The sequence below is a fragment of the Poecilia reticulata genome, linkage group LG3 (genome assembly GCF_000633615.1).
Source record: "Poecilia reticulata strain Guanapo linkage group LG3, Guppy_female_1.0+MT, whole genome shotgun sequence".
NCBI classification, from domain to species: Eukaryota; Metazoa; Chordata; class Actinopteri; order Cyprinodontiformes; family Poeciliidae; genus Poecilia; species Poecilia reticulata.
The window spans coordinates 27,203,958-27,231,653 of NC_024333.1; the positions used below are offsets into that span (position 1 = coordinate 27,203,958).

At 37.8% G+C, this 27,696-nt stretch overlaps 1 protein-coding gene across 5 annotated transcripts; it reads right to left on the minus strand.

Annotated features, from left to right (window-relative positions):
• Nucleotides 1-556: 556 nt before the first annotated feature.
• On the minus strand, nt 557-27,696 carry fam120b (family with sequence similarity 120 member B). 5 transcript variants are annotated; one of them, XM_008405822.2, is made up of 15 exons: nt 27,427-27,696; nt 22,133-22,264; nt 21,327-21,517; nt 21,121-21,254; nt 20,888-21,010; nt 20,506-20,697; nt 19,850-20,114; nt 19,560-19,743; nt 19,316-19,417; nt 19,011-19,183; nt 14,667-14,759; nt 8,339-8,545; nt 7,209-7,335; nt 1,222-1,501; nt 557-1,128 (listed from the first exon to the last, which is right to left on the minus strand). In XM_008405822.2, exons 2-15 carry the CDS (start codon nt 22,260-22,262, stop codon nt 1,104-1,106), a joined length of 2,226 nt encoding a protein of 741 aa, XP_008404044.1. In that variant the 5' UTR covers nt 22,263-22,264; nt 27,427-27,696; the 3' UTR covers nt 557-1,103. The 5 variants fall into 5 exon arrangements, with proteins under 5 accessions (XP_008404044.1, XP_017159639.1, XP_008404046.1 ...); XM_017304150.1 differs by lacking the exon at nt 27,427-27,696 and adding an exon at nt 22,582-22,661; XM_008405824.2 differs by lacking the exon at nt 27,427-27,696 and adding an exon at nt 22,493-22,581.

Consider the following 27,696-nt stretch of genomic DNA (forward strand, 5'->3'; position numbering starts at 1 on the left):
AAACAAGCTCATATTTCTTTTTAAAACGTTTCTTGTAAGTTGGTTTTGTCCTATTTCATGTTTATTAAGATATTTGCACTGGAAACTGGACCAAAAATACTTATTATAATTTGTCTTATTTGAGACACAATCAGGCAGACGGAAATTTTGAGCCACACAAAGATCCCAAAATTAGTTTAGTTAAGTTACTTTATTGATTCCAAAGGAAAAGTATCTTTGAATATCCTCAAAAGGAGAATATTCTGTCTGTTGTGGCAGGATGTATTTATAAAGCTACCGATTGACTGTTAAAAATATAAATAGTTGTCACTGGATTCAATGAGAACATCTTGAAATTAAATATTATAAATTTTTTTCCACATTGTATAAATAAAAACTGCTTTGATTTGATCAATAAAGTAATATTTAAGAACACAACTTTTACAGTGAAAGTTTTATTTATGTGGAGGCCCACATAAGTATTTACTGCGGGCCGGATTTGGCCCCGGGGCCTTTAGTTTGACTACTGAGACTCATTCAAATTTAGAAATAAATTGTAATTTAAAACACTCCTGGATAAAATTTGGCATGTTGTCATTTATTTTCAGAGTATGTACAAGTAATTTGTTTCTGTTAGCATTAAAGACACTTTTGTTTGGGCACATATCAGCTGTGGTGGATTTGATATCTGACACCAGCATTATGTTTCCTCTAAAGCCCATTACTGTAGGAAGGATTATTTCCCTGAATACACAGATTTTCCTTTTGTAAAAGATAAGAGACAGAGCCAAACTCTGAGTCAAACCATAGACCTGCTTGCTAAAGTAAGCTTTATTTTTATTAGTTCTTTGTCTTGTTTAAATGTTTTTGTCCTTAAATGTAAAAGGTTTTGCTGGTATAAAGTAGATTTCTTTTAAACATACCATGGCACCATCACCATTGTGTTTCCTGTTTAGGCTCCGTTTCTCTTCCTGCTCCATCCTTTAGACAAACATTCCCAACGGATCATCCACTAATCAGTTTGTTCAGAGGAATTTGATCCACTCCTCCTTTTCATCACGTCTTTTTTTATCAAGTCCTTCTCTTTAATCCTCAGTTCCTCTCTCTTCAAGCTTCAGTAATATTCAGGGAGCAGGAGGGTGTTGCCATCTGAGACGAGACGAAAGAAGAAATCCGTTTTTTTGTTGTTGTTTTTTTTAAAAAGGACAATCTGTTGGTATTTCTGAGCCGGACGGTTCCTACCTGGGAGCCAGCTGGTATCTCCCTCTGTTGTGATGCAGCCGACCTCGGTTCTGTTTCGGAGGCCGGTTCCGGTTCAGGGGTCGACCTTCGTAGGAGTTAGAGCGATGTGAATGGAAACTTTGACCTCCCCCTCTGTGATCTGCTCTCCACTGCGGCGTTTCTGGGTTTTCATAGCCGCTTTGTTCTCCACACGCCGCCTCTCTTTGCCTCCACGTTTGTCCATGTTGAAGGTCTCTTCTGGTCTCTCCAGTCCAGCCCTGATCAGCTGCTGAAGGGAAACCTGAGAGTGAGAGGAAGACAGATGGTGAAAACAACAACAAAACGTTAGAAAAACAGGAAATGGAAGATTTGACGCTGTGAAATGAGGGATTGCTGAATCTACAGCTGCATTTCCATTATGCTGTGCTCACACCGAAAACGTTTCAATTTCCTCGCGGATTCTCTCCCAAGTTTCTATTCCTGTCTCTGTAGTCGTAGCTCGATTGGTTGTAGATTACAGGACGAGAGCAAACAGTGAGAATTAGTTTATCCTCCACAGCTTTATTTCTGAGATCACGTCGGAAAATGCACCTCTACGTGCCGGTTGACGCTCCACGTCGACCAGCATATTCTAAGTCCAGCGTTGGACGTGTCAAACGCTCCAAACGGTTCAAACTGCGAAACGCGCTGCACATCGCCTCCACATGTAAACCAGATGCGCCTGACGCTCAGAACGTATTTGGTGTGAATGCAGCATAAGAAATGTGCACAAAACTGTGTTGGTATTCTGCTAATGTCAAAAAATACACAATTTCACAGTTGTACTTTTTCCATTAAATTAAAAAAAATGCAGATAAAATTACACATGAATAAGTTTGTTCACACGATAAGTCATTAAAAACAAAACTGACTCAAAAAATTTGACATTAATGACGAAAAAAAAGTTCTTCTCTGCAAAAACACAAAATCTTACCAAGTATTGTTGGTATGAAAACTCAGAACAACCCCATTTTTACATTTTGATTTTAATAGTTAATAGTAGTTTAATTTGCCAGTTTTGGCCCCAGGAGCATAAACTTTGGTCACCAGCATTTTAAATGAATAATTTCTTAATATTGATGAAAAACTACTGACAACCCGTCAGTGGAACTAGAACTTTTTCATCAATATTAAGGAATGATTAACTTTAAACAAGCTCCTATTTCTCGCTGAAAACGTACTTGTTAGATTTGTCTTATTTCAAGTGTACCAAGATATTTTCAATAGAAAGTAGACAAAAATACTTTGTAAAGATTTTGTGACCATATAAAGTCATTAAAGACAATTTGTCTCTATTTCTTTAGTTGATATCTGCCATAATGAAGAGAAAGTTGCACATTTTCTTTTCTTTCTCACTAAAGTAGAGGATTGGGTGCATTTCCTAGAAATAAAGACGCAGCCTGCTGACGTCCAGATAAGATCATTCAATTAACATGTGAATCCAACACTGTTATTAAATCCATCAGCCTGGCTTTGTTAAATATTTCAATCTAGATTTGAGGCTTAATTTGTCCTTTAAGTTCTTATTTACTCATTGTTTTGTGTAGTCTATCATAAGGTATGAATAATTTTGCAAGGCATGTTTGGAAAGAACTAAAATATGAAGCTAAAGTAACTAAGAAATTACATTTTCTCCTTCGCTTGTTATTGAAATCATAACCTGACTCCTACGCATATTTGCCTTGCATTTAAAGTTAAACTGGGTGGAAGAAAAAGGCTGCAGGGTTTGTTTTTTAACAAAGGCAAATCAGGCAGCTGTGTGTGATTTTATTACAAACTACAGAAAATAAAAAACATCCAAGTCCAGGTTTAGACTTTATCAAAAGAGATGTGGTCTACTAAACTGAATGGGGCCACAATATAAAGTCTGAGTGTGAAGTGAGTAAAAAAAGCACACGTACAGATGCCAAGTGCTGGTGAAAGCCATGTTAGGCCACAACCACACAAGATTTTTTTGGCTCTGCTTTGTTGACTATTTTATCTTCTAAAACCTGTCGAGAAGATTGGATCTGTGAGGATTAAGATTATTGTCATTAGAGGAAGATCACAGCTCTCCGGTCATATTTTATATTCTGCAAATGTAGCGTCTGTTTCCCTTTAGGACGTGGGAGAGCAGCTATTCTGGACTCGATGTCAGAGCGTGATTGCGAGGGCAGACAGACAGAGGAGATATTCGCTGAGGAGACTAAACATCAGGCCCGATTCCAAACAAAAACCAAGCCGGGCTTCTCAATGATACCACATAGCGCCACCACTACTCTCTCACACACACACTTCATCTCCCCACAGTTCTGTAGTAATGATTGGTGTCTGTGTCCAACAGAAATGAAACTCTGAGACATGAGGAGTGTATATCATTCATCTATGAAACCAGAAACATCCTATTGAGACCCACAACGGGTCGCCGTGGGCAAAAAGCCCATGGTCCGGTGCAAATCCGAGAGTCGGCGCCAACATGGCACCCGAAGGAGAAGGTTGAAAATGTTACGGTTAGGAGCTGCAGCTGCGTTGTGATGCTAAAAATCAGCATGCAACCTGAAGGCGAGGAGGTGAATTAGGATTTAAAGAGAAAAGAAAAGCATGAAACTGAAAGGACAAAGAGCGAAGGAGTGAAGGAGCGAAGGAGAAGGGAGCCGCGGAGGGGAAGGGGAGAGACAGACGTGAGGAGTCTGTAATCAGTTCGTCTTGTTGTGTGTCTTAAAATAGAGCTCTCCCAGCCTATAAACAGAAACCTACTATTACTGCTGCCCTGACAAAGCAAGCCACCACCAAGCCGCGCACAGCACAGAGTGTGTGTATGCGTGTCCACACACACACAGAAGTATGCATTACGACCACAGGACACATGGACTTCATTACAGCACGGCCCTCTGGGTAATGTGGTCCTGTTAAGAGAACTACAACTATAGATCAATTGTCAGATAAGTTAGAGCGTAAAACGTAAAGCCCATGATTTAAAAAAAAAAATGAAGTGAGGTAGAAAACAATTCTTAAATTTTGACTATTTTCCTTTAAATAAATTCTGTATTCTTCTAGATTTCATCATGTAGGTATAATAAACTGTCAGTCTACACAAAATGCTGCATCTTTTCTCCAAATATTAAAGCATTATGTTGATGTTTTTCTGACTCACCAAGCTGCTGTATTGTTGTTTATATAAAACCTTTTACATTAAACTTCCAAATGAGAAAAATAACAGATAATAAAATATGATGTGTCTATAGGTCAAAACTACTTTTGAGAAAATAATAAAATATAATCTTCTTTCAAGCTATAATGAAGTATGTTGAAAGAAAACAACTTAATTGGGGCACAGTGGAGAAACTTTAAACCGCTGCTGTCGCAGTTACTCAGCATGTTGTTGCTAGGTTACCAAAGGGTGAGAGAGTTGCTAGGTAACCAGAGAGCGAGAAAGTTAATTGATTCCACCAACATTGCTCAGCTCACCGAGGTATCAATGAATGCTGTGTTGTTACAAAGATAATGTTTTTGTCTTTCTTATCGTTATTTATAAAGTTAATAAACAGGCATTTTGCCGTTTTTTCAGTAAAAAAAACAAACTTAATAGTTGATCAACCCTCCATCAACCTGTGGATGGTTGATGCTTCGTTGGTTGTGGTTCAGTAGATTGATATTTGGGGGAAGAGGTAGACGATATTTAATATAAAATATAAGATTTTTTTTCCCTTCAAACTACTCTTTTTCATTCAAGACTTTTGTTTGTGTTAACATGTGACATTTATTTTAAACTGTAAATTAATTAAACAAAAAAAAAAGACTGAAATAAAAAAGATCACATATAAATGTAAATATATAAATAGAAACACGCTTTGAATCCAGACATTAATGTAAATGCTTGCAGATTCTTTATAAAATTTACCTTTTGGTCATAAAACTCAAAAATAAAACTTCTTCTGGACTTCAGAGAGTTAAACAAATTATTGATAACTTTTAATCCCCTTAATACAGCTCTGGAACCAATTAAGAGATCACTTAAAATGATCAGTTTCTCTCACTTTACTTTTTATAAGTATATGTTTGAGTAAAATGAACATTGTTCTTTTATTCCATGAACTACTGACATGTCTCTGAAATTCAAAGCAAAAATTTTGTATTTATTTGCAGAAAATGAGAAATGGTTCAAAATGCAAAGAAACCCTGTGTTTGCAAAGAAAATAAGTTCATCTTCATTTAGAAACAACAATACTAAAGTTTTAACTCAGGAAGAGTTCAGAGATTAATGTTTGGTGGAATAACCAGGAGGTTTTCGGTGCAGTGGGCTTAGTTTTCCAGAGCTGAATTTTAAGAGAAAGGAACTCTATCCTTAATTTCACTCAGCAAAAAGAGCTTATAATGTTAATTAACTCTCTTTTAAATATTATTATAATTGCCTGGCTTCAATTTATTGGGCTTAAGTGTTATTTATGTTTTTGTTTTAGTTTATTACTTCAATGAGTTGAGATTTGTCTGTATAACCTGTGAATAAACTGTTAAATTTTCTGTTTATTCTTAAAAAAATATCTGAAAGCATAAGATAAATACACTTAGAAATCTTCTTTTAATTGCAGTTCTAAAAAACTCAAAGAGAAGCTTAAGACTCCAACTTCAGCCTCTGAACTGAATATGAACAGCTTTCACAGCGATTCTTCTGTTCAGTATCTGAGCTTGTTTACCTGCTGCAGTAGAAAGCTACTAAACAAGAAACAGACTGGAAAAGCAGGTTTGATGACGAGGGTCCCGTGGCTCAACGAGGACACTGAGGTTTTCTGGAATGCATTTGAGCCACAGGATCCTAAAAACAGCAGAACGATTCTTAAGTTTTTTCCTTTCTGACCCTCGAGGGAGGTTTCAAGATCAAACATCTCTTCCAAAGAGTTCAGGCTCAAATGCCGACATAATTACACCAAACAAAAGGCAATAGAGAATAAACATCCACAGCAAGAATGAAAAATAAAAAGTATTTCTTTATTCTAAAGGGACGTGAACAAAATTAGAGGTGATCATTAAAAAACATATTCAGAACTTTCAATATTTCTATTTTCATTTAATCAGCTCTGGATTTGTAAGTTTTATAGATTCAGACACATTTCACGTAGTTTTATTTATAAATGTCTTTTTGTGTTGATAAAATGTTTTTCTTTAAGACAGAAACATGTAGCTGCATATTTAATACCTTCTTACAACGAGTTTATAGAAAAACAATAAAAAACATAATTTTTTACAGAATATACAGGAGTATCTAAATAAAATAAAGTTATTTTGATTGTTATAGTGTACATATATTATAAAATTAATCTACTTTGGTTTCTTCAGACACATTATTCTGCACATTTACTCCATATTTAGAAATACAATAAGTTTTTTTTTTGTTTTGTTTTTAGACCTTTTAAAAATCTCTTATACGTTATAAAACTATAAATGCAATCTTTTTCATAAATCTTTTGTGCAAATTTACCGGTCATACATATTTTGTATTTTAAACAACTTGTGCATTAGTTGTGAAATTTCATCAATTTTAAGTTTAGGAGCGATGGATTTGTTGGATCTTTGTATCATTTTCTGATCATGATTCTATTAGCTTTCTGTAAAAATAAAAATATGAATAAACGCCTTACAAGCATTTCCCCCAAACGTCTACAGAATTGGCCCAACAGGGAACAATCAGTGAATTGTATAAAATCACCAACGCTTCTTCATTCAGAGAGTSTTCCACTTTATATAATAACCCAGTTGTCTCTGATATGTTTGTCTTTAAATTAATRATGTGTGGTTTCCAGTTTATGTTTTCATCAGGAGTAAAACACAGGAATGTAATCTCTCTCCAGCAATACTGGGGTCTGTTTCTTGATTTGGAAAACAAAAACTTAATTGAGGACCAAAACCCTGCTTTATGCATCGCGCTAAATCAACATCTCCTTTATCGAAAGTTGTGTATTAACAGGAAAAAAATGGTGAGTCTGCAGCCTCACCTGAAGCGTTTGAGCGTCGAAGGTTTTTCTGTGTTTCTCTGGGTCTCGACTGCAGGACTCTGCCTCTCTGCCTGCAGGTTTCCAGAAGTTTCTCCTTCAGCTGAACAAACTGAGAAAGGCAGAACATCTAGAAAGAAACGGATTTATTTAGAATTTATTCCAACATAAGGCCACACATAATTCACAGGGTTTATACACTTTTCCCACAATGAAATTCAAGTATTTTTCAAGCATTTTTAAAGTAAGTTTTCAAACTTCTACAGCACCAACTGAAGTAATAAACTGTTTCAATTCACTACTATATATTATTTATTACTGTTATGAATAAAGTATTGTGGTAGTATTCTGCATTCTACAGCAGGATATAAGTTAAACTAAATATAACAAACCTGGTTGGTCCAAGAACAAAACACTAAAAAAGCCCAACAATGTCAATAGCTACGCGCAAAATAAAAGTCAAACTTTATTTTCACTACACAGATCAATAAGTCATTAAGTCGTTAGGAACAATAAATATTCATCACATTAAAAAAATTGTCACAAATCATGTTAATATAAAAGATATAAATGTTAATATTGAGCTTTAAATGCTTAAAGCTCAATATACAAAGAAAGTTAAATAGAAAAACAATTTAAAAATGTTCTTGCTAACCTGTCATTTAGCAAATAGAAATAATTTTGCTGGTTCTAACTAATATAAAACAAGAAATTTTAGTCTGATTTAACTCCAGACAGTGAAATAAAAWGTGTGTTTTTACTATTTTTAAATATCTGGTTYCAACTGCACTGTAAAAACAAATGTCTCCAATTTAAATTGGAGACATTTTTCAGAGACTTTCTTTAGAGTGTGTAMATTTAGGCTTTTAATTAAACATGGGATTGCAATTTAATAAAAATCTGCACTGTCTGAATATCAAGCACCTTCAAGGACTTCATATTAAAATAAACCACTTTCCAAACCTTGAAAAAGCTTAATTAAAATGCAAGCATTTTCAAGGAATTCACTGAACTCAACATGTAAAACGTCCCGTTTCACACATTTCACACATTCCASATGTTTAAATGTGGATAATCCTCTTCTCCTCTCTCTTAGTGCTGACCGAATCAGGCTCTCTTACGTCTGCACTCACATCTCTGTCCAGCAGCTCAGACTTCTCCGCGCCGCCGTGTGCCAGCAGGTACTTGGAGTGGAACAGCCGTCCGTCAAAGCCCTGCCAAGGCATCAGAGCGGCGCTGGGCAGCGCACAGCCGCTGGCATTGTTGGCTCCCAGCAGGTGGCTCAGTCCTCGGACGTAGAGCGATCCCAGCTGCACAGCTCGACTCGAAAGGACAGGCAGCTGAGAACAGAGAAAGTTCCCTGGTTTTCATTTTGCATTGCCTCCACCACAACATTTCTTTTTTTTTTTCTATTTGATTTACTAACAGATGCAAGAGTTGGGAAGCATAAAAATATGAAACAGAACATTGGTGATCAAAGTCGTGCTTGCATGCTCTGAAGGCATTCTGTTTAAGTAATTTWTTTTTTTTAGCACCAATATATGGGACTCAYTTGGCATCCAAGAAGTGAAAACTCTTCAAGATTGTATGTTGGGCCCCTTAATAACAATTAGGACTGGACAAAAAAGCAATAACAATATWTATGAATCACAAAAGACACGTGACAAATATMAATAGCAAAATGAGTAGGTAAGTAAAATTTTATTTTTATAGGGCCTTTCACAKACATATAGATCATAGTGYTTCACAAAGGTAAGACAATTCAACAATAACAAATACACGAATTTGTTAACAAATAGATAATAGATCTGATAGAATATTTAATATTCAATATGTAGAATATTCACTGAACCACACAGCATTCTGGTAGATATAGACTTTTTATGCTTAACCCTCCTCGGTGAGCTAAGCAAAGTTGGTGGAATGATCTAACTCACTGTGCTCTTTGGTTGCCCAGCAACTCACTCACTCACTCACTCACTCACTCACTCACTCACTCACTCACTCACTCACCCTTTGGTTACCTAGCAACCACATGTTGAGTAACTGTTGCAGCAGCAGTTTAAAGTTTCTCCTCCGAGCCTCTTAACTGCTTAAAGACAAAAACACAACAGCATGAAGTGAAAACTGGATAAAACGGTAAAGGTCACGTCACTAGTTTGACAGTATTTCAGATATTTAAAACAACAAAACTAATCTATAATCATCAATATGAAATGCTTATTTTTTTAATACATTTTTTATCTATATCGTCTAGCTTTATCTTAGCTTGACTTTATTTGAATTATTTACTCTTAAATTTCATCTTCTGTTATCATAATTTTAGGGCTGCAACTAAAGATTATTTTAGTAACTGATTATTCTGAYGTTTAATCACATTAAGAAATTGGCACATTCTAAAAAATTTTCATCGAAACACTTAACTTTTTTGCCTCATAAGTGCTTAAAAATAAAAAACAACAGTTTGGAGTGAAAACTGTGGCAAAACAAAGAAGGTCATATTACCTGTTTGATATTATTTCATATATTTAAAACAAAAAACTAATTAATAATTACCGATGTCAACAAGTATCGATATCGACTGATATGAAATGCTGATATTGTGATATGTTTTTCAGACATATCGTCCATCTATAATAACAATAACTATAAACTATAAATAAATACTCTAATCAATAAATAAAATGTTAGGAGAAAGTTTTCCTAATAAGCTGATGTAACAGACACTGCAAAGCAACTTGTTTCAAAAAATCACAAAACTGCTCTTACTATCGGAGCCAAATATCTCTGAATGCAATGGAACAACTGCCTCATTGCAAAAACGATCCATTTCCTCTGAACATGTTGAATAATGAACCACTGCAGAGACTACAGGAACTAAACAATGGGTAATCTTCTCTGGCAATTTATCCTTCACGCCTTTTTTGCGTTCAAGACAAATTAATGAACAAGAGACCACCTAGGAAGCCTTTGAACCTGATTATATAACCCAAACTGTGTGGAAAGAAGGTGGTTTTCTGGTTGTGTGGTCAGGTATTTAATGTGTTTCGCTTCATACTGCATTATCACTTCATGGATGAGTTAGTTCGGAGTATTTGTCAGTTTGTTTATCAGCTGTGCTCTGGTGGTGGAGTCATTTTTCCAGGACAGTAATTTACTCTGAGTCAGTCTACGTCTCCCTGTTTTTAAAAAGATGGTTAAGTTTTGTTACTTTGATTGAGGATAACCTATGAGTAGTCAAATTTCTGCTATCTAAACAATGTGAGACACWGTTAGTTCATGTTTATTATTTCCTCCTCCTGTGTATTTATTCTTTACTCCATTAGCGTTATGTTTTGCCTGCCTGTTTCTGCTCCCTGTGTTTCCCTTCTTGTGTCGTAAGTTCTTGTTTAATTATTCTTTCATTAAAACTTCAACATCAACTCACCGCATCTGTTTGTCTGCTTGTGAGGCATGTGGTTGTGTTTTGCTACAAAATACTAGATTTTCCTTTTACTTTGGSGGTTCTCACAACAGTGTTAGCACCAATAATGAGTTGTTTCCATCCATGTTTTATTTTTTGTTAGGGATCAAAGCTTGCAGAAAAAACTTAACCCGCATGGTGGCAAAGCTAATCAGTACAAAGGCGTATTCAATCGTGTAGGTAGAAAAAGAAGGATTAAAGGAGTACATTTCTGCCAAAAGAACTGAAATTTTCTAGAAAAATAAACTTGAAAATTCTTGAGCTCCAAATCAGGAATTTGCTAGTAAAAAACTCAGTTTGTTTAATTTATGGAGTTTTCTGGAAAAAAAATAGTAAATTCTGAATTTGAAAAGTCAAAAATTTGCAAGAAATCAACTTGGAAATTTTTTAAGTTAATTTCAGGAATTTTCTAGAATAAACAAACTCAGAAATGTCCATGTTTTTTCTAGAAAATTTCTGAGATTTATCTAAAATGTTTTGCTTTTTAGGCACAAATGCACTTATTTTTTTTTCCTGTCAASAATTTCACTAATACGCCACAATAAATCGGCTTTGGCAACTTCAACTGCACGACCTTATCTGCTTCCCTGACATAAAGTAGCCAATTACGTCCAGCTCAAGCCGCCCTCTTCACTGCTGCGCTGCCCTGTTAGCCGTCAGATAGCRAGGACAAATCCGTCCAGTTATCTGTCTACCTACTTCCTGAAGAGTTGGGATTATCAAGCAAAGATAAGGTCAAGATAACAAGACAGTCCAAGAATGTGAGCGCCCTGACCAAATTTTACTTTTATCCAGAAGTACAACCATGACGGTAAATAGCAAGTTAAGCTAYGTTAAAGAGAAGCACATTAGTGTCAAAACTGAGTGATTTTAATACTATATCTTAAAACCTGCAGGCACTGTGGTGGTCTAAGGATGAGTCAAGCAATCGCTACTCTCAACAGGAGAACATGTGATGCTACACTTGTGTATACAGACAACACACAAGACGCACTTCAGGGATTTCCAGCTGTGAAAAAATTCAACATGCACATTAAAACACCTTTCAAATCTACAATCTTTTACCTCAACATTGCATTTTTTGATAAAACTAACTCTCATCCGACCAGATATTTTTTTCTGATGGCTTCTGTTTAGAGTTTGTAGCTTACGCGCCAAATGAAAACACTGAATGAAGACCTCTGCTCAGAGTGCCTATGACTGGAACAAACTTCCAGAGAACTTCAAAACAACTGAAACACTGAGTTCCTTTAAATCAAGACCAAGACCTCACATGTTTAGAATTGCTTTTGAGCTATAATAAATGAAATACTGACCAAAATATTAAATTTTGTGATGGCACACATCAAAATCAGTTGTTAACTGGATGGTAATTTTGTGATTTTATTATGTAAAGCACCTTGAACCACCGTGCTGCTCAAATGTGCTTCACAAATAAACCTGATTGACTGACTGAATGTCTTAGAATGGTAACTTCTCCCACATTCACCCATTTGGACAGCTGTCTACTGCATCTAAGACACTGACTGCTCATTAGTGCTCCACAGAACCCCTCATAAATAAAAAAAAACACACTTATATGTACTGTGGAAAAAGAAAAGGTGAAACTGGAGGAGACAATAAAGACTAAGAGCTGAAAACACGCAGACGGTAAAGACAGCGGTCAGTAACAGCAGGCAGATGTTCCCCTGGTGTGTGTGTGTGTGTGTCTGCTCTCACCTGTCCTCTGGCAAACAGCCCTGATAACAGTGATTACATGTACACACACACACAGCCCTGCCTGCCACCTGCTTCCAGTCAAACACAGCTTCATCTTCTGAAAACAATGGATCACTGAGCTGAGACACAAAGGGCCCAAAGGGGAACACAAACACACTGACACCAACACAGAGAGGGAAAAAAGAGACGCAGAGAAACATGAAGAGAAACAGAAAAAGGAGAAAGTGGTCGGATGCTTAGAGTAGGAGAACATGAGAACACACAAAGGCCAGAGACAAAGACTGAAATGTGTCTGTCTGGGTGTGTGTGTCCAGTGGGGCGGAGTGTGTGTGGTGTAAATAGCTCCATGTGGTGAGCGTCAGCCAGGACAGGCGGCCTACTGTCGCCAGCGTAGCCTCCCTGTCACACACACCAAAATCACAGTCCCATGGGGAGGAATGCAACGGAAACCTACCTACACTGAAAACCTACCTCCTTCTAACACACACACAAACGCACACACACACACACACACACACACACACAAAAACGCACACAGTAAGTTAATAAACCACCAGTTTGTTAGAAGCTGTCTTTTGTGTCAGACTGTGTGCATTTAGTTTAAAATCAGTAAGTGAGTTAAAGCCCCTCTTCAGTTCCTCCTCACCGTCGCAGTCAAATCAACACCCAGCCCTAATTATTGTGTGGAGAACAGATGAGCTGCAAAAAATACAAATTACTTGACGAGAGTACAGTAATTAAGCTGTAAAAATAAATGGGGCTACAAAAAAAGGAAAAAAGGGAGGAAACGCTGCGGCTGTTTTCCCAGAGACTGAAAACGCTCATCTGCAGGAAACTGATGGATCTCACCGTCAGATTAACTGAACTCCCTGAAAACTGAAATTAATTATAAAGTTATAGAGTGTTATCACACCTGACAGATAAAAAAAGCTTCTTTACTTTCATATGAAATATATTCAATACTACAAGATTATCAATGGATAAGTTTGAACAGCTTTAAACACATTTAGATTAACGAGTCAATTTTTAACTGGACTGTTGAAAGTTTAAGACAATAACCAAATAATTATTTTCTAAAGATTGGAGAATTAGTTTACTTTCCAAAACTTCAAATTCTAAAAATGAAGAACAAGGAAAAAAAAAACTGAATTTAGGAAAAGGAAAATAATTTCTCACGGCCCTGGTAGAGCTGGACGTTATGGCTGAAAAAGGTATCACGACAAGTGTTTTATATCAATAATTACYGATTAGTTTTTTGTTTTAAATATCTGAAACACTCCCAAACKGGGACCCATCATGTTTTATCCAGTTTTATTTCTAAACTGCTGCAACAGAACTTACTCAGCAGGTTGTTGCYAGGTAACCAAAGAAGAGTGAGTGAGTTGCTAGGTAACCAAAGAAGAGTGAGTTAGCTGGTCATAGAACTTTACTGTGAAAAATAAAAACAGCTCACAAACACACAGCTGTAGGAATAAAGATCCATTTTTGTCATTTTATTTATCCTTGGCTGTTCTGGACTTTTCAACCGCCAGGCAAGATTGTTATCCAAAAGAAATTGTGAAAAAAGAAATTAAAGGATACAAGAGAAAATCTGAAAATGCATAACATAATTATAATCTAGTTCTTACAAGTAGCTTTTCATCAATKTATAGTAGCCTGTTTAAGTCAATAATTCCTTAATATTCATGAAAAAGTACTTGCTCTAATGACAGATTATTTCCCTTAAAATGTGGAAAATATATGAATAATAATCTACCAGTGGAGCTAGCACGTTTTCATCAATATTAAGGAATTATTTACTTAAACTATGCTTCTATTTTTGGCTGAAAATGTATTTGCAAGTTAGTTTTGTATTATTTCAAGTGTACAAAGATATTTGCACTGGGAACTAGACCAAAGTTGTTTGTAAGATTTTGTGTTTTTRCAGTGTGGTGCCCATCTCCAGCGGTCTTAAAACTTTCCCACAATTCAAAATACTACCAGAGCAGTTTATTGTACGTATTTTCCTCCTTTTTTTTAAGTTGTTCCATGATTTCTAGGAAAGTCAGCACTTTTCTTGCCGCCTTCTCTCCTTTTTTCCCTAAACTTTCTAATAATGGAAGCACTTTCCAAGTTGTGTTTACCACAAGTCGACTTTGTTTACTGTAAATTCAAGCATACATTGTCTTTTCGGCCGCATAAAGCCCAACGGAGTTTATCACAACAAACGAGAGAGGAAAAATCAGGATCTTTTTGTTTTTTTAAAAAGTGATGTTGATGATAATCCGTGTGTGACTGACCTGGATCTGCCGAAGCTCCAGGGGCGACTTCAGCCTCAGACACACGGCCTGACTCAGGTACGCATCCACGTCCTGCTCAGACAAAGCCTCTACCTGACACGCAAACAAAAAAATAAACACGCAAAAATAAAAAAAAAACACACCACACACAGAGAGAGAGGAAAATATATGGTTTGCAAATTCAATCACATCCAAGTGTGGGTGCGTTTGTTTGGTCTGCTCGCTGCGCAACAATTCAACAGAGAAAGAAACAATGCTGACAGCAGAAACAAAGCTGCCTGGTTGTGTGAGCAAAACAAACAAACCCCGAAGTTATTTAAATAGAGCAGTGAGAGGGGATTGTGAATGCAGCACAGATCAGACAACGGCCACTATTGTGTGTCGGGCCGTCGGCTCATCTCTGATTATCTACTCGTCTAATGGTCTGTTTGACAAGCTGCTCTCATGTCTGTCTGTTGCTCCTTCATCCATTTAAATCAGCGGCTGCCAGTCACCGTCTGGCTGTGGGACTGAAATCAGCGTGTCTGGAAAACGGCCTGTCGGTCGCTCAGCTGTCCATTCAACACGCCAACTTCAAGTATTTAATGCTAATACGACTCCATAAACTACAATTCAACCTCCATAAAAGAGAAGGATTGTCGTTTCAWTTACTTAAAATGTGATTTTGGTGTAAAGGAGCTCAAAAAKGACATTAATTCGGTTCACGGGAAACCGAATTAAAACTTTGATTTTATCAAACCTCTCAGTCTATAGTGACATTTATTTTTGCTTGAGTTACCTGTAGCTTATTAATAAGCTACACATATAAAAAGTTTGGCTCATGACAAGCATGCTGACAAGAAAATCAGACTTTAATCTGCCGTTAAACGTCTAAATTTTCTGTTTTGACACAGATGTTGCAAAAGCAAAAGACGTGGATTAGCATTCAGGACATATCACCGTGGAATATTGTCTCTGCTGCCTGGATAGTGAGTTTCTGAAAGGCTTGTCACGATAACAAATACTGATGGACAACAAGTTGCCCCAGAGGTTATAGTGAAAAACAATTATATTGTTGTTTTGGGACTCTTTCCAAGTAATATAATAGTAATAGCGTAAATATGAAAGTACGGCCTCTCAAATATCAATAAGCTCTCATTTCTAACAAACATTTAACACCTGAAATACAAGACGATTAAAATATCCAAAATAAATTAACAAAACAGAATCAATGAAAAAATGAATACTTCAGTCTCTGTAAATAAATCTGCTAGTTGAGGCCAAAAGTCCAGATCAAAGACTTTTGTCACCCAGGTTTTGGTAGAAAAAGAAAAACCAATCATACAAACGGAAATTACTGACCTCATTTTAATTCATCATATCATTAGTTGATTTATTGCTTATTGAGACTTGAGACTGTCATATGCCAACAGATTTCAGTCAGAGGCCTCATCAGATTCACTGCAACACTGACTGCTACTGGAGATCCTTCCTGTCTGCAGCATCACCAAATATAGCTCTGGAAACTAAGAGCCCTCCGCTCTGAGCCCCACTGGAAACCTCCTGGTTATTCCACCAAATACTGACCTCTGAACTCTTCCTGAGGTAAAACATTAATATTGTCGTTTCTAAATTAATATTAACTTGTTTTATTTGCATTATCTGAGGTCTGAAAGCTCTGCATCTGTTTTATTTTGACCTTTTATTTTTTTCTGCAAATAAAAACAAAATGTTTGCCTGGCGTTTCAGAGACATGTTGTCAGTAGTAGAACAAAGTAAAAGAACAAAGTTCATTTAACCAAACATTTACCTAAAAAGAGAAACTGGTCATTTTAAATGGTCTCTTCATTTTTTCCAGAGCTGTATGTCTGAATATGAGTTATGATGACATATAATTTCCTTTTGGGATAAATAGTTTTAAATTGAATTTAATTGAACACATAAACTAAACTCAATATTAAATGGTATATATGTTAACTGATGAACTGCAGCGGTTTATTTAAAACCTCATAAATGAGGGACATAACTATGTCCCTCATCCCTCATATTTTTGGACTAACAAAGCATCAAACTGCTTTCTAATTTTTGTTTTGCTTCTTTGTCATGATGCACGCACGTTAATCCAGGTGGTTTGATCCCTCAGATAACCAGATGACGTTGTTGCAGACTCAAAACACACAAAGTCTTCAACTTTCACATATTCTGAATTTGTTTAAAACTTACGGCCATTTTGATATTAGATATTCAAAGCCTTCTGATGCTCTGAAAACTTGCTGTTGACGCAAGAGCAGAAGTTACAAAGACCAGTGTCTGCATCTTAACTCCGGACTCTGTGGGTGATAAAAGCGGCGCTCAGCCAATAGCAGCACAACACAACCCTTCGTGTCAACAAGCAGTGTTTAATTTCACATCACATGCTGACAAAAGAGCAGAATAATTGTTGTGTATGTCAGTGATGTGAATCCCAAATCCAAAGCCAACTTGTCTGTTTACATGTCACCAAATAAATTTGGTCTTTCATTTACTGTTTACATAAATCAGCAGGTGTAGCCTTACCACCCATTCATTACCAGCAGAATGTATTCTTTGGAGGCTACGCCAAACATGCAACCCTGACCACGGAAACCCACAACAGACGTATTAATCAAGGTGGAGACGTAAGCACTTAGAAGTGCCGTTCAATCACAATGTCTCTGTGTTTTATGTTGGTGAACAAATCATGAGTTATGATGGGAGTGCAAGAAAACTTACCTGAGCTGCTATTGGGATTTTACGTTACAGAACAACACATGATGGCACAGGATTGAGAAGAAAATGGTACACGTTCTCAATTTCTTACAATTAAAATCTTAAAAGTGTGGCAAGGATTTGTGTCCAACCCCTCCCTGAACGGTAGTTTTGTATATTTGCTGGACTCTTCCCATTTCCAGCTGCTACATTGAGCAGTTCTCTGTGAAACGCTCAAAGAATATTGTTTTCATAACTTAACACCACATTTAAACTTCTCCACAACTTTATTTCTGACCGTTCTTTTGTGTTCCTTGGTCTGAATGACACAGTTTATTCTATAATGTTCTCTAACAAACCTCTTTGCTGCGTTTCTACTGAGATCAACAGATGAACTGTATTCACTATCCTGGAGTTGAACTGGACTTTATTTAGAGGTAACAGAGTAAAGTGGGTTGAATGACTCAATACTTCTCTGTGTTTTGTTTGAAAAACTTTTTTAAATCATGTATCCGTTCCCTTACACTTAATTGTGCTCTATTATGTGTAGGTCTGCCTCATGAAATCCCAATAAAGTACAAAAAATGTGAAAAGGTTATGAATATTTTTACAAAGCAGCTTAATGAAAGTATTATAGTTGCCATTGATTAATGATTAATGTGACTTAGACAAAGAATCAGAGAATACATCTGACACGCTTCACTGATTTGTTCTACTATTACCAAAAGTTACAGGGGACCTATTATGTAAAATTCACACTTTGGATATTTTTATATTTCCACTTTGGTTTCTACTGCTTCTAAAAACAGACCAAGCGCTTAAAAAAAAAAACACCCAGCTGTTTTTGGCAATAAGTTAATGTTTTTTAGTCTCTGATGAACCTTCAGACTGTTTCGTCATATTCGACAGGAACTGCACCGTTACCTAGAAGTAGAAACTTCAACCGAGCCCAGCCTGTCACCTAGCAACCAAAGATGAGCTCCAGCGCATTTGGTCAGCTGGTTTTACCACTATATGCGCTGCATAATGGCTGCTGGACAAGACAAGTGTTTTGCTGTTGACTTACCATCCAGAAAACACTCGCTGCGTTCTTGCTGGTTGAGCAGGAGGCTCCACTTCTGCTTTTCAAATATGTACGGTTGTATAATTGTGCATGTGTTTGCAGTCATTTTCACGTGTCAGTATAAACATCGAGCTGGGGGCGGTGGGTGGTCATCAGTGACTTATTTGGATTTAAAGTGACAAGAGACCCTAAAACACAGGTGTCAAACTCCAGTCCTGGAGGGCCACTGCCCTGCAACTTTTAGATGTGCCTCTGCTGCACCACACCTGAATAGAATAATTAGGTCATTAGCAAGGCTCTGAAGAACATATCTACACAAGAAGGAGGTAATTAAGCCATTTCATTCCAGTGTTTTGTAGCAGTGGCACATCTAAAAACTGCAGGACAGCTGCCCTTGAGGACTGTAGTTTGACACCCCTACCCTAAAACAACTCAAAATATGCAGAATCGAGCAGACTCAAATATCATTATCTCAGAATAATTTTGTGCAAAAAATGTAAAACATGTTCTGTGTCACCTTCCAATAAACAGAACAAAATTAGTGTTTTATCATCGGTAAAGCAAGATGCCAGTACCTGAAGGACGATGTATGTGATGAGACAAAGAGCCGCCAGGAGAGAGTCTCCAATCTCTCCATGCAAGTCAGAATAGTGAAGGCAGTCAAAGACTGTAAGAAAGGCTGCAAGGCGAAGAGCAGAAACCTCAGGACCAGAGCTAAACCATAACAGGTCCAGACTCGGTTGACCACCTACAAATTAAGACAGAAGAGAACACAAGAGGAGATAGACGCAACACACCATTTAAAAGATAACAGATGTTTTTTGTTTTTAGGCTGTTTTCAGACAGTCGTTCCCAGTAAATTAGCAGGAGCGAAGCATACATGGGATGTTAATGGGGACAGGATGGACCGTGTCAGCTTCTCTCAGAGGGTTTCCGGGGAAGACGAACCATTCCCTGATGGCTGGAGAATCCACAGAGCTGCCTGAGAACACGCAGAAAATTACACGTCTCACCCAAATTTACTGTTTGGTGACATCAAACCATTTTTCTCCAGAAGCAGCTTCAGTGTCTTCGGCGCATTTTTATGAATCCACTTAAACCTTTATGTGTTTTTGCTTTCATACCATCTTTTCCGAGCAGCAGCAGCAAACCATAGACGCGCTGTCTGCACGGCTTGTAGACGAGGGCCTGAGGCAGCAGTTCCTCGTCCTCTTCGTCCTCCAGAGAGTTGCTGCATTCGGTGACTCCGGCGCACACAACACTGTAAACCATGAAACCCTCCGCCGCTACATGTTTCTCTCTACATGCCTGCGGAAAACCACACAGCAAAAATATTTAGCTCTTCTGGTATTCAGTATGTTACAAGCTGCAGGGAGATTTACAGCTAAGACGCACATTATGAATCATAACATACCTTTAAAATCTCAGGACTAACGTATTTCTCAAAGGCAGACGGTGGAACAGAAATGTCAACCAGTTCATAATCTTTGTGTCCAGGAAGTAAGTAGGAGCAGATTCCCTTCTTAAGCAGCTCCCTTTGGGAAGATGCTACGTTCAGGGAATGTGGGACAAGTCCAGTTTCTTCATCTGCAGAAGCAGACGAAGAGCTCACAAGCTGGGCTACAGCCAGGACTACCTCACCCTGAGGAGGACCAGAATACGGCGCTGGATTTGTTCTCCTGGGAACGACAAAGATCTTAGCTCGTTTTCAAACATCACCAACCAACTGAGAACCAGTTATCACTCAGTTATCAGTTGAGTGATAACTGGAAACAGTTATCAGTCAACTGGAAACTGTTATCACTCAACTGGAAACTGTTATCACTCAACTGTTTCCAGAAAATCTAAGTGAATGCAAAGCTTCCTACATTTGTTAAGTGTAAATTACCAGAGGTAGCTAGTAAGTGGTTACATTTACATGAGTAATTTTTGGAAAAAAATACTTTTAGGAGTATTTTTACTGCACAGTTTGAGTAAAAATAACTTTAAACCACACTGTACTGGATTTATTTGGATTGAAATTGAATACAGACATTTTTTCACAGTACATTACAGGTTTGCGGCTGATACCTGTATGCTGCCACAGCACTGCTCCTGATGTGCTGCATGAGCTCCTCTGAAACCACATCATTACCCAGCAGACAGGCCAGCAGAGGCAGCTGGGTCACGCTCAGCCCAATGTTTCTGCAGAGCCTCTGCCGGTCATACATGACTGTTGTTAGGTCATTTATTTGCAGCTTTGCCACGGACAAGTAGGGGGCACTTAAGAGATGAGATAAAACTACGTGTTCAGATCAGTTTGTCCACGTTCTTCATCACTTATTATTATCATCTTCATGTAAGATCAACATGTAGTCAAACACAGCAATTTAAGCTGCACCTGCCATTTTGCTGCCATTACAACGCACCTTTAAAATCCAGCTACACCAACGTAATCATTTTTTTTACAAACCTGTCATATATGATGAAGTCTGTGTCTTGTCCCAGAATCCCCATGCTGCCATGGCAGCGAGCATAGCTGGCAATTTCATAGTCCGCCTCTCTCACTGAGCAGAACACGTCCTGACCCAGTGACCTGCGGACCAAACTACACCTGATCAAACTTCATCCAACAAAACTCTGCATCCTCCGTCTTTAAGAATTAAATTAAAAAGCTGCATCATCTTCAGTCAGGGAAACGCTAACCTGAGAGCAAAAGGAGTGAATGTTGCCAGAGCGGATGGCAGACAGGAGAGCTGTTGACCCGGCTGTTCTCCGTGTTGCTTAATGTGGTTGAATATTTTTATAATATCTTTGTTCACCCTGAGTCGCCTTTTCACCTATGAAAACACAAGCAGGACATGTTCGCTGTGCCTAATAAACAGAGCAAATAAATCTGTGTCTCTCCTCACCCACTCTGGTCTCTTCTGCTCTTCCACGACTCCATCGAAGAAAAAAAACAATTTGATGCCTGCAGAGGTAAAAGCCTCCACCCATTTCTTCAGGACCTCCATGTACTCCATCCACTGGCCTCCACACACCCAGTTTGTACATGAGTACCAGTGGCTGAGGCAGGACATGCCGTCAACAACCAGTGTGGGACCTGCACGACAACGAAACAGGAAAATGAAACAACGTGCAAAACCAAAGCAAAGTTCAGCAGGAAAGAAATGTTTAGCTGGATAAGTGCATGATTTGGAAAAACATTTTCAATAATAATAGTTAACATTATAAAAATCCCTATCAAAACATCAGACATTTTTTTCTTCTTTATTTGAAAATAAATATCAAAAACTAGTGTGAGCCAGAAAAAGCCTTACCAGTGGTTAAATAATGAATTCCCATGCTTCCATGCATAAGCAGCATTTTTAATTATTTTTGTTGGAATTTTTCTTATTTGTTTCTACAAACAAGTCAAAGGCTGGTAGATGCAAAATGGGATTTTTGACAAAACAATGTTACTCTCAGACTAATTTACAACCTGGCATATCTCACTGAGATTTGCATTACATGGAAATAAACTAAAACAAGTAACAAACAGAAGAGAAAGTCTCCATCTTAACAGGATCTAAAGGTCATGTTTTGAAGAAATATTTAAAAAGTAGACTTGACACATGTCCAGAGAGATGCATCGCCCCTCAGTTTTTATTAGTGAAAATAAGGTCAACATCGTTTCAGCATAACGGTACAAAGCCACAGTGAAACAGAGAAACTCAGCTGGTGATGTTAGAGGAGCCGCTCTGCTGGTTTTTGGTGACATGCAGTCTGGCCATCTCTCTCAGGTTCACTGTCACACACGCCTCTGGACAGCATCGCTCCACGAAGCTCTGCAGACCTTTTACACCCATTTCTGCAGAGCGCAAACAAACATATCCATAAAGTAGATAAATAAATATGTCCTCCGAATAAGTCGAAACTTTACTGAATAGCTTTAAAATAACATTATTGTTGCTGATATGTTATTTCTATCAATGATTTGAACCCGAAGCATGCGTATCTCTGCTGCTGCTGTCACAACAGATACGGCAGTTTCCTTACATAAAAATACGGATATTTTATTTTTACCCAGTCACGTAACTGTTCACAGCTGTGTGTCGCGTCTTTACAACACTTAAGAGTCTGCGAGGAATATTTAATTATCTGCTGTCCCTAACAGCTTAAACTTACTATGAAACCTCTGGGTGATTATCAGGGTTTTTTTTGTCGGTGCGCTGTTTACATGACGAAAATTTAAATTACTTCCGGTGGTGTGCGCGTGACGTCATCGCGTTCCAATCCGAGGCGCGGAACGAATCTGCAGTTTCAAATCAAAACGTAGGTACGTTTCTGGAAACGTACCTACGTTTGGATTTATTTCTTTGTATATAATGTGTTCGAATATAAAATATTTTCTTGAAAAGTACCTGCATTCATTAAAAAAAATACTTTTTTAATCTCAGAGGGAAAATAAATGTTGTAACTCATATTATGCAGTTTTCTTCAAAGATTTACTGGAGATGTTGCTCCTGTAAGTATCTGTATTACAGGGAATCTGAAGAAGCCTCTCACTGAAGACAATCTGTTGTTGTCTCATGAAGCGCACATGCTTCTAATTTGTATTTTACACAATAAAGAGTTGCTAAGTTGGTGTTGTTAAGTCCCTGGGTCTCATAAAGCTACCCCAACAAATAAGAGATTACATTCTCCATAAAAGACTTGCAGAAGATTTGCTGAATCTTCATCAAACACTGAAGGACTCTACTCTGTCTCTTCTTGTAGATGTCCTTACTGTTGCTGCTCTAGTCCAGCCCGTTGTCAAGGTTTACGGGTATTTACAATCCTGCTCCTTTTCTCCCAAAATGGAAATAGTACTTGACCTAAACTAACAGATTTGGAACATAAATAAAGGCACATTCTGGCATTTATATGTTCTAAATCTGGGATCTGAATCACCAGTCCTTGACTGCAACTATCCTGCAACTCTTGAAAACTACAAACAAAGGCTGAAAGTACTTCCACGTCATTTGTACCATGTTATAAGTGAAATAACCTGCCAATGGAACTAGTACATTTTCATCAATATTAATGAATTAATAGTTTAAAACAAGCTCCTATTTCTGGCTGAAACGTTACTTCTAAGTTAGATTTGTTTTCACAAGAAGCTAGACCAAAAATACTTAGTAAGATTTAGTGTTTTTGCAGCGTAATAGTCATTTTTAATTCAGTTTTTTTATGGGGTTTTTTCACAGACAAAAATGAAATCATCCTGAAAGTTTAAATTACACTACAATAGATTAACATATATACAGCTCTGGAAAAAAATTAAGAGATCACTTAAAATGATCAGTTTCTCTGACTTTACTCTTCATAGGTAAATGTTTGAGTTAAATGAACATTGTTATTTTATTCTATGAACTATTGACAACATGTCTCTGAAACTCCAAGCAAAAGTTTTGTTTTTATTTGCAGAGAATGGGAAATGGTCAAAATAACAGAAAGATGCAGAGCTTTCAGGCCTCAAATAATGCAAAGAAAACAATAAATAATCATTTACAGACAACAATACTAATGTTTTTACTCAGGAAGAGTTCAGAGATCAATATTTGGTGGAATAACCAGGAGGTTTTCAGTGTTGTTCAGTGCAGTGGGCTCTGAAATATTTCTCTGTCGTCTCCAATGGTCCACTTAACTGTTGGGCCAAACTGGAGAATAACTCCTGCACAATAAATAAAGTCTACTGTATAAATCCTAAATGTTTGTGGAAGTTTTTAGTCATTTCTTGCACTGAATTACAATGTTTAATGTTTAAGAGTACATATTTGTGAAATAATATGTCCAAAACAGAGGGTTAATGAATATGCAGGCTTTTAGAAAACATAACCGAGGTTGCCGGTGCTCTAGTTCTACCATAATTACAAATACACTTTCTAAAAGTGTCATGAATGAGAATGAACCATTGTAGTTTTGTGGGTTCAGTCAGACCTCATAATACATCTCCAGGCAAGAGTAAGTAAGGGTCTAATTGCACTCAAAGAGAATGGGAGGGGGTGGTCCTCCTCTCTGGAGTCACAAGCTATTAGGTCTACCTTCCCAACACAAAGCAACCCCATCCCGTCCGTTCTATTGTCTGCTCTGAGCAATAATAAGGAAGGGAACATATGCTGGCAGTCAGTCCAGCTGTCAGCATCTGTTGTTTCTCAGCCAGATGCTCCATGGGCTGAGTGGACAATCCTCCCAAACAACCAGTATTCTTCTCAAACACTTTATCCAAGGAAGGAGGAGCAGCGTTGTAAATTTTAGTCACAAACGAGAGAGAGGGGAAGCAGCAGGACTCCTCCTCCTCTCAGTTTTAAGATTGGACATTTCTAAGTTTGGGTGAAACTGAATTGAAACATTTTATTCATTTATAAGGCAAGAAGAGAAATAAATGTGCCTTATTTTTTTTTTTATTGAAATAATAACATTAGAGAACAAATGCACTCTTAATTTTGTTTAAGTAGACCAGAGCTAGGCAGACATTTCTATTTAAAATATGAGAGCTAGTCCATTTTTCAGTTTAATATCGTAAAACGTGTTAAATCTGCAGTGTGTAACTTTTATAATTTTTTTTTTTTTTACGTTTGTTGAAACCGTCACTTTGTCATGACATGTTGGTATGAAACAGATAATCTGTGAAAATTGCTTTTCCCGTTTCTCCACTACCAGCACATTTAGCAGCCAATACATGAAGTGATTGACAGCAGTAAGACCCTCCTTCCTGCTGTGTTTGGTTGGGATCAGTGCATTTCATCAGACGGCCACAGCAGCTCAGGGAGAGATCAATCTTTTCTCAAACTGTCACAACATGCTGACAGTTTTACAAATATGTAAAAACCACATTCTTTATAAAAGTTACTGCAGCTTTAATGTTGAGTCTTATCAAAACTCGGGCCTATAAATAAACACCTGCTCGTAAAACACGTGCTTGCTCCAGTAAACTGAACACCTGCTTTTGCACACATCTGCATGCATACATTCATACTCAACCCCCCACAAAGTGCTACACAGTGGCCAGTCCAGAGTGGGGCTTAAACTCCATAATCCTGCATCTCATTCTCATTTCTCATAGTTTGGGTTTGCTGCCTATTCACATTAGATCTTTTCAGCTTCCTCCTCCTCCTACACTTGCTCTTCTTTCTCCTCTTCGATGGCATCCCCTTTGATTCCCGTCTCCCTGCAGCACCCCCCCTCCTCTTCTGTCCTGACCAAAGCTTGACTCGGGGGTAACAGAGGCAGATGTTCTAGGAGCACACGACTGCCCTCAGCCCCGCTGAAGGCCCCCACCCACCCCCAGCACCTCCCATTTGTACTGGATCAGCAGTTAACCCCCGGAAAGAATCGGCCATACAAGCACGCACACACTCGCACAAAGAGCGCTGCTGCCCAAATCTGTAAGAGCTCAACAGTTGTCCGATTGAATGAACAGCACACACAGATACGCAGTCACACAAACCAAGCCCTGTCCAGAACCCCTCAGGTCTCCTGATAGCAGGAACACTGGGGGTCGGGCCTGGTGTCAGCGTCCAGGGTCCAGCGTCTCTGCAGGCAGCTGGCCCGGCTAATCCAGCTGCTGGAGACCGCTGCTTCTCAAGCTAAAGGCCAAGGACTCCTGGAGAGCGGCGGGTCAGGCATCTCCAGGGGCAGCTTCTCTGTGATTTGTTCATAATCCAGGGGAGACGGATTTGTCTTGTTTCTAGTTCATATCAAGTATCAAACTTCACAGCGCAACTGATCCCTTAGATCAGTGGCGTCTGATTGAAAAGGGCCAGTTGTGGCAAAATGTGTTGCTAAAACTTCCTATTAAACTGTTAAAATGTTACATTATTCGTACACTTGAAATAAGAAAAACTAATTTACAATTAACTTTTCAGCAAGAAATACAAGTTTGTTTTAAGTCAGTAATTCCTTAATCTTGATGAAAAAGTACTAGTTATAGCTGAAATAATCTACCAGTGCAACAAACCATCTTAACTTTTAATACAGGATTGTTACTGGTTTCTCGATTGGTGACTATATGATGTTTTTATGACTTTATTTTTGTGTTTTAATGACGTGAAGCACTTTGAACTTCCTTGTTGCTGAGATATGCCATACAAACAAACTTTACTGATTAATATAGGTTATAGTCTGATGCCAGTGTTAAATAATTGTCCTCTATCTCTCCATCTATCTCTGTGCAGCGTCCAGTCAATTTTGAAAAGGCCAGAACTGATGGTTAAATGAAGATTTATTAAAGCCATCAAGAGCTAGACAAGAACAAATAAAAAATTGTTCCATCGGTAAAATGTATTCATTAATGCAAGCAATAACTTCATTTTCATAAACATTTGAAATTACTCAAATAAACTTCAATATTCCCAATGTTCCCTTATTGACTGAAGCTAAAATTTTAAGTTGCTTTTAATTCGTTTTTTGTTTTAATTTATTGCGGTTGCAAGGTGTGTTCTGTTACCATAGTTACCTTAACAAGGAAGTTACCAAAATTAAAGCATTGACCCTGTGCATCTACGTCACTTAATCGTTCGAGGCGCCATGATTGACGTCGGAAGTGAGGAATAGGAGTATTGAACAGAGCGACTGAAGTTGTTTTCCAAAGTTGTTTTTGCCATTTTACTCATGGCTTCTACTTGCTCGAGTCGAGCTAATTTGTCTGTGAACGTAACGCACCTGGTTGAGGCTCATAGACGGCGGGATTTACAAAACAGCTAGCTTAGAAACCGACCCACACTTTCCTAATGTGTTGATCAAATTACCGACTTTACCTGAATTCACGCCACATGATTTATGTCACTATGTCATGAACAGCGTTTCCCCCTTACACCGSAGCAACCTAAAAACATACAAAAGACGCTATGCTAATATCCGTATGCTAGGCTACATGACGGTGCGGCATTATGTTTCCTAATGGTTACATCTTACCTTCTCCATAACACAATGCTTGATATCTTTCTAATTATACTTGCATATAAAGTATATGAACTTTAATCTTCTTACCATGTAAAAAGTGTTTGCTGTAAATCCGCGGCTGACCGTCGTTATGATTGACGGCTGCTATATGCCGCCGCCGTATCTTTCCTCATTAAAAGTTATAAAATAAAAACAAGTTTTGGTTTGCATCCTTGTCTGCTTGTGCAGCCGACAAAAATACCCTGTGACCATCTTGAAAGTGAAATCAACTAAATCAAAGCAATATTTTGCCACCAGGTGTTTGTTTGTTGACAGGATTTAAAGGAGCGCATTGGTTGCTTTGACGTCCATCATGGC

Excerpts from the sequence above, each read along its gene's own strand:
- fam120b (XM_008405822.2), bottom strand. The coding sequence starts at position 22,262 with ATGGGTGTAAAAGGTCTGCAGAGCTTCGTGGAGCGATGCTGTCCAGAG. Across the intron at positions 19,418-19,559 it reads GCTGCTGCTCGGAAAAGATG|GCAGCTCTGTGGATTCTCCA; the intron begins GTATGAAAGCAA and ends GCGTGTTCTCAG. Across the intron at positions 1,502-7,208 it reads TCGACGCTCAAACGCTTCAG|GTTTCCCTTCAGCAGCTGAT; the intron begins GTGAGGCTGCAG and ends TCTCACTCTCAG.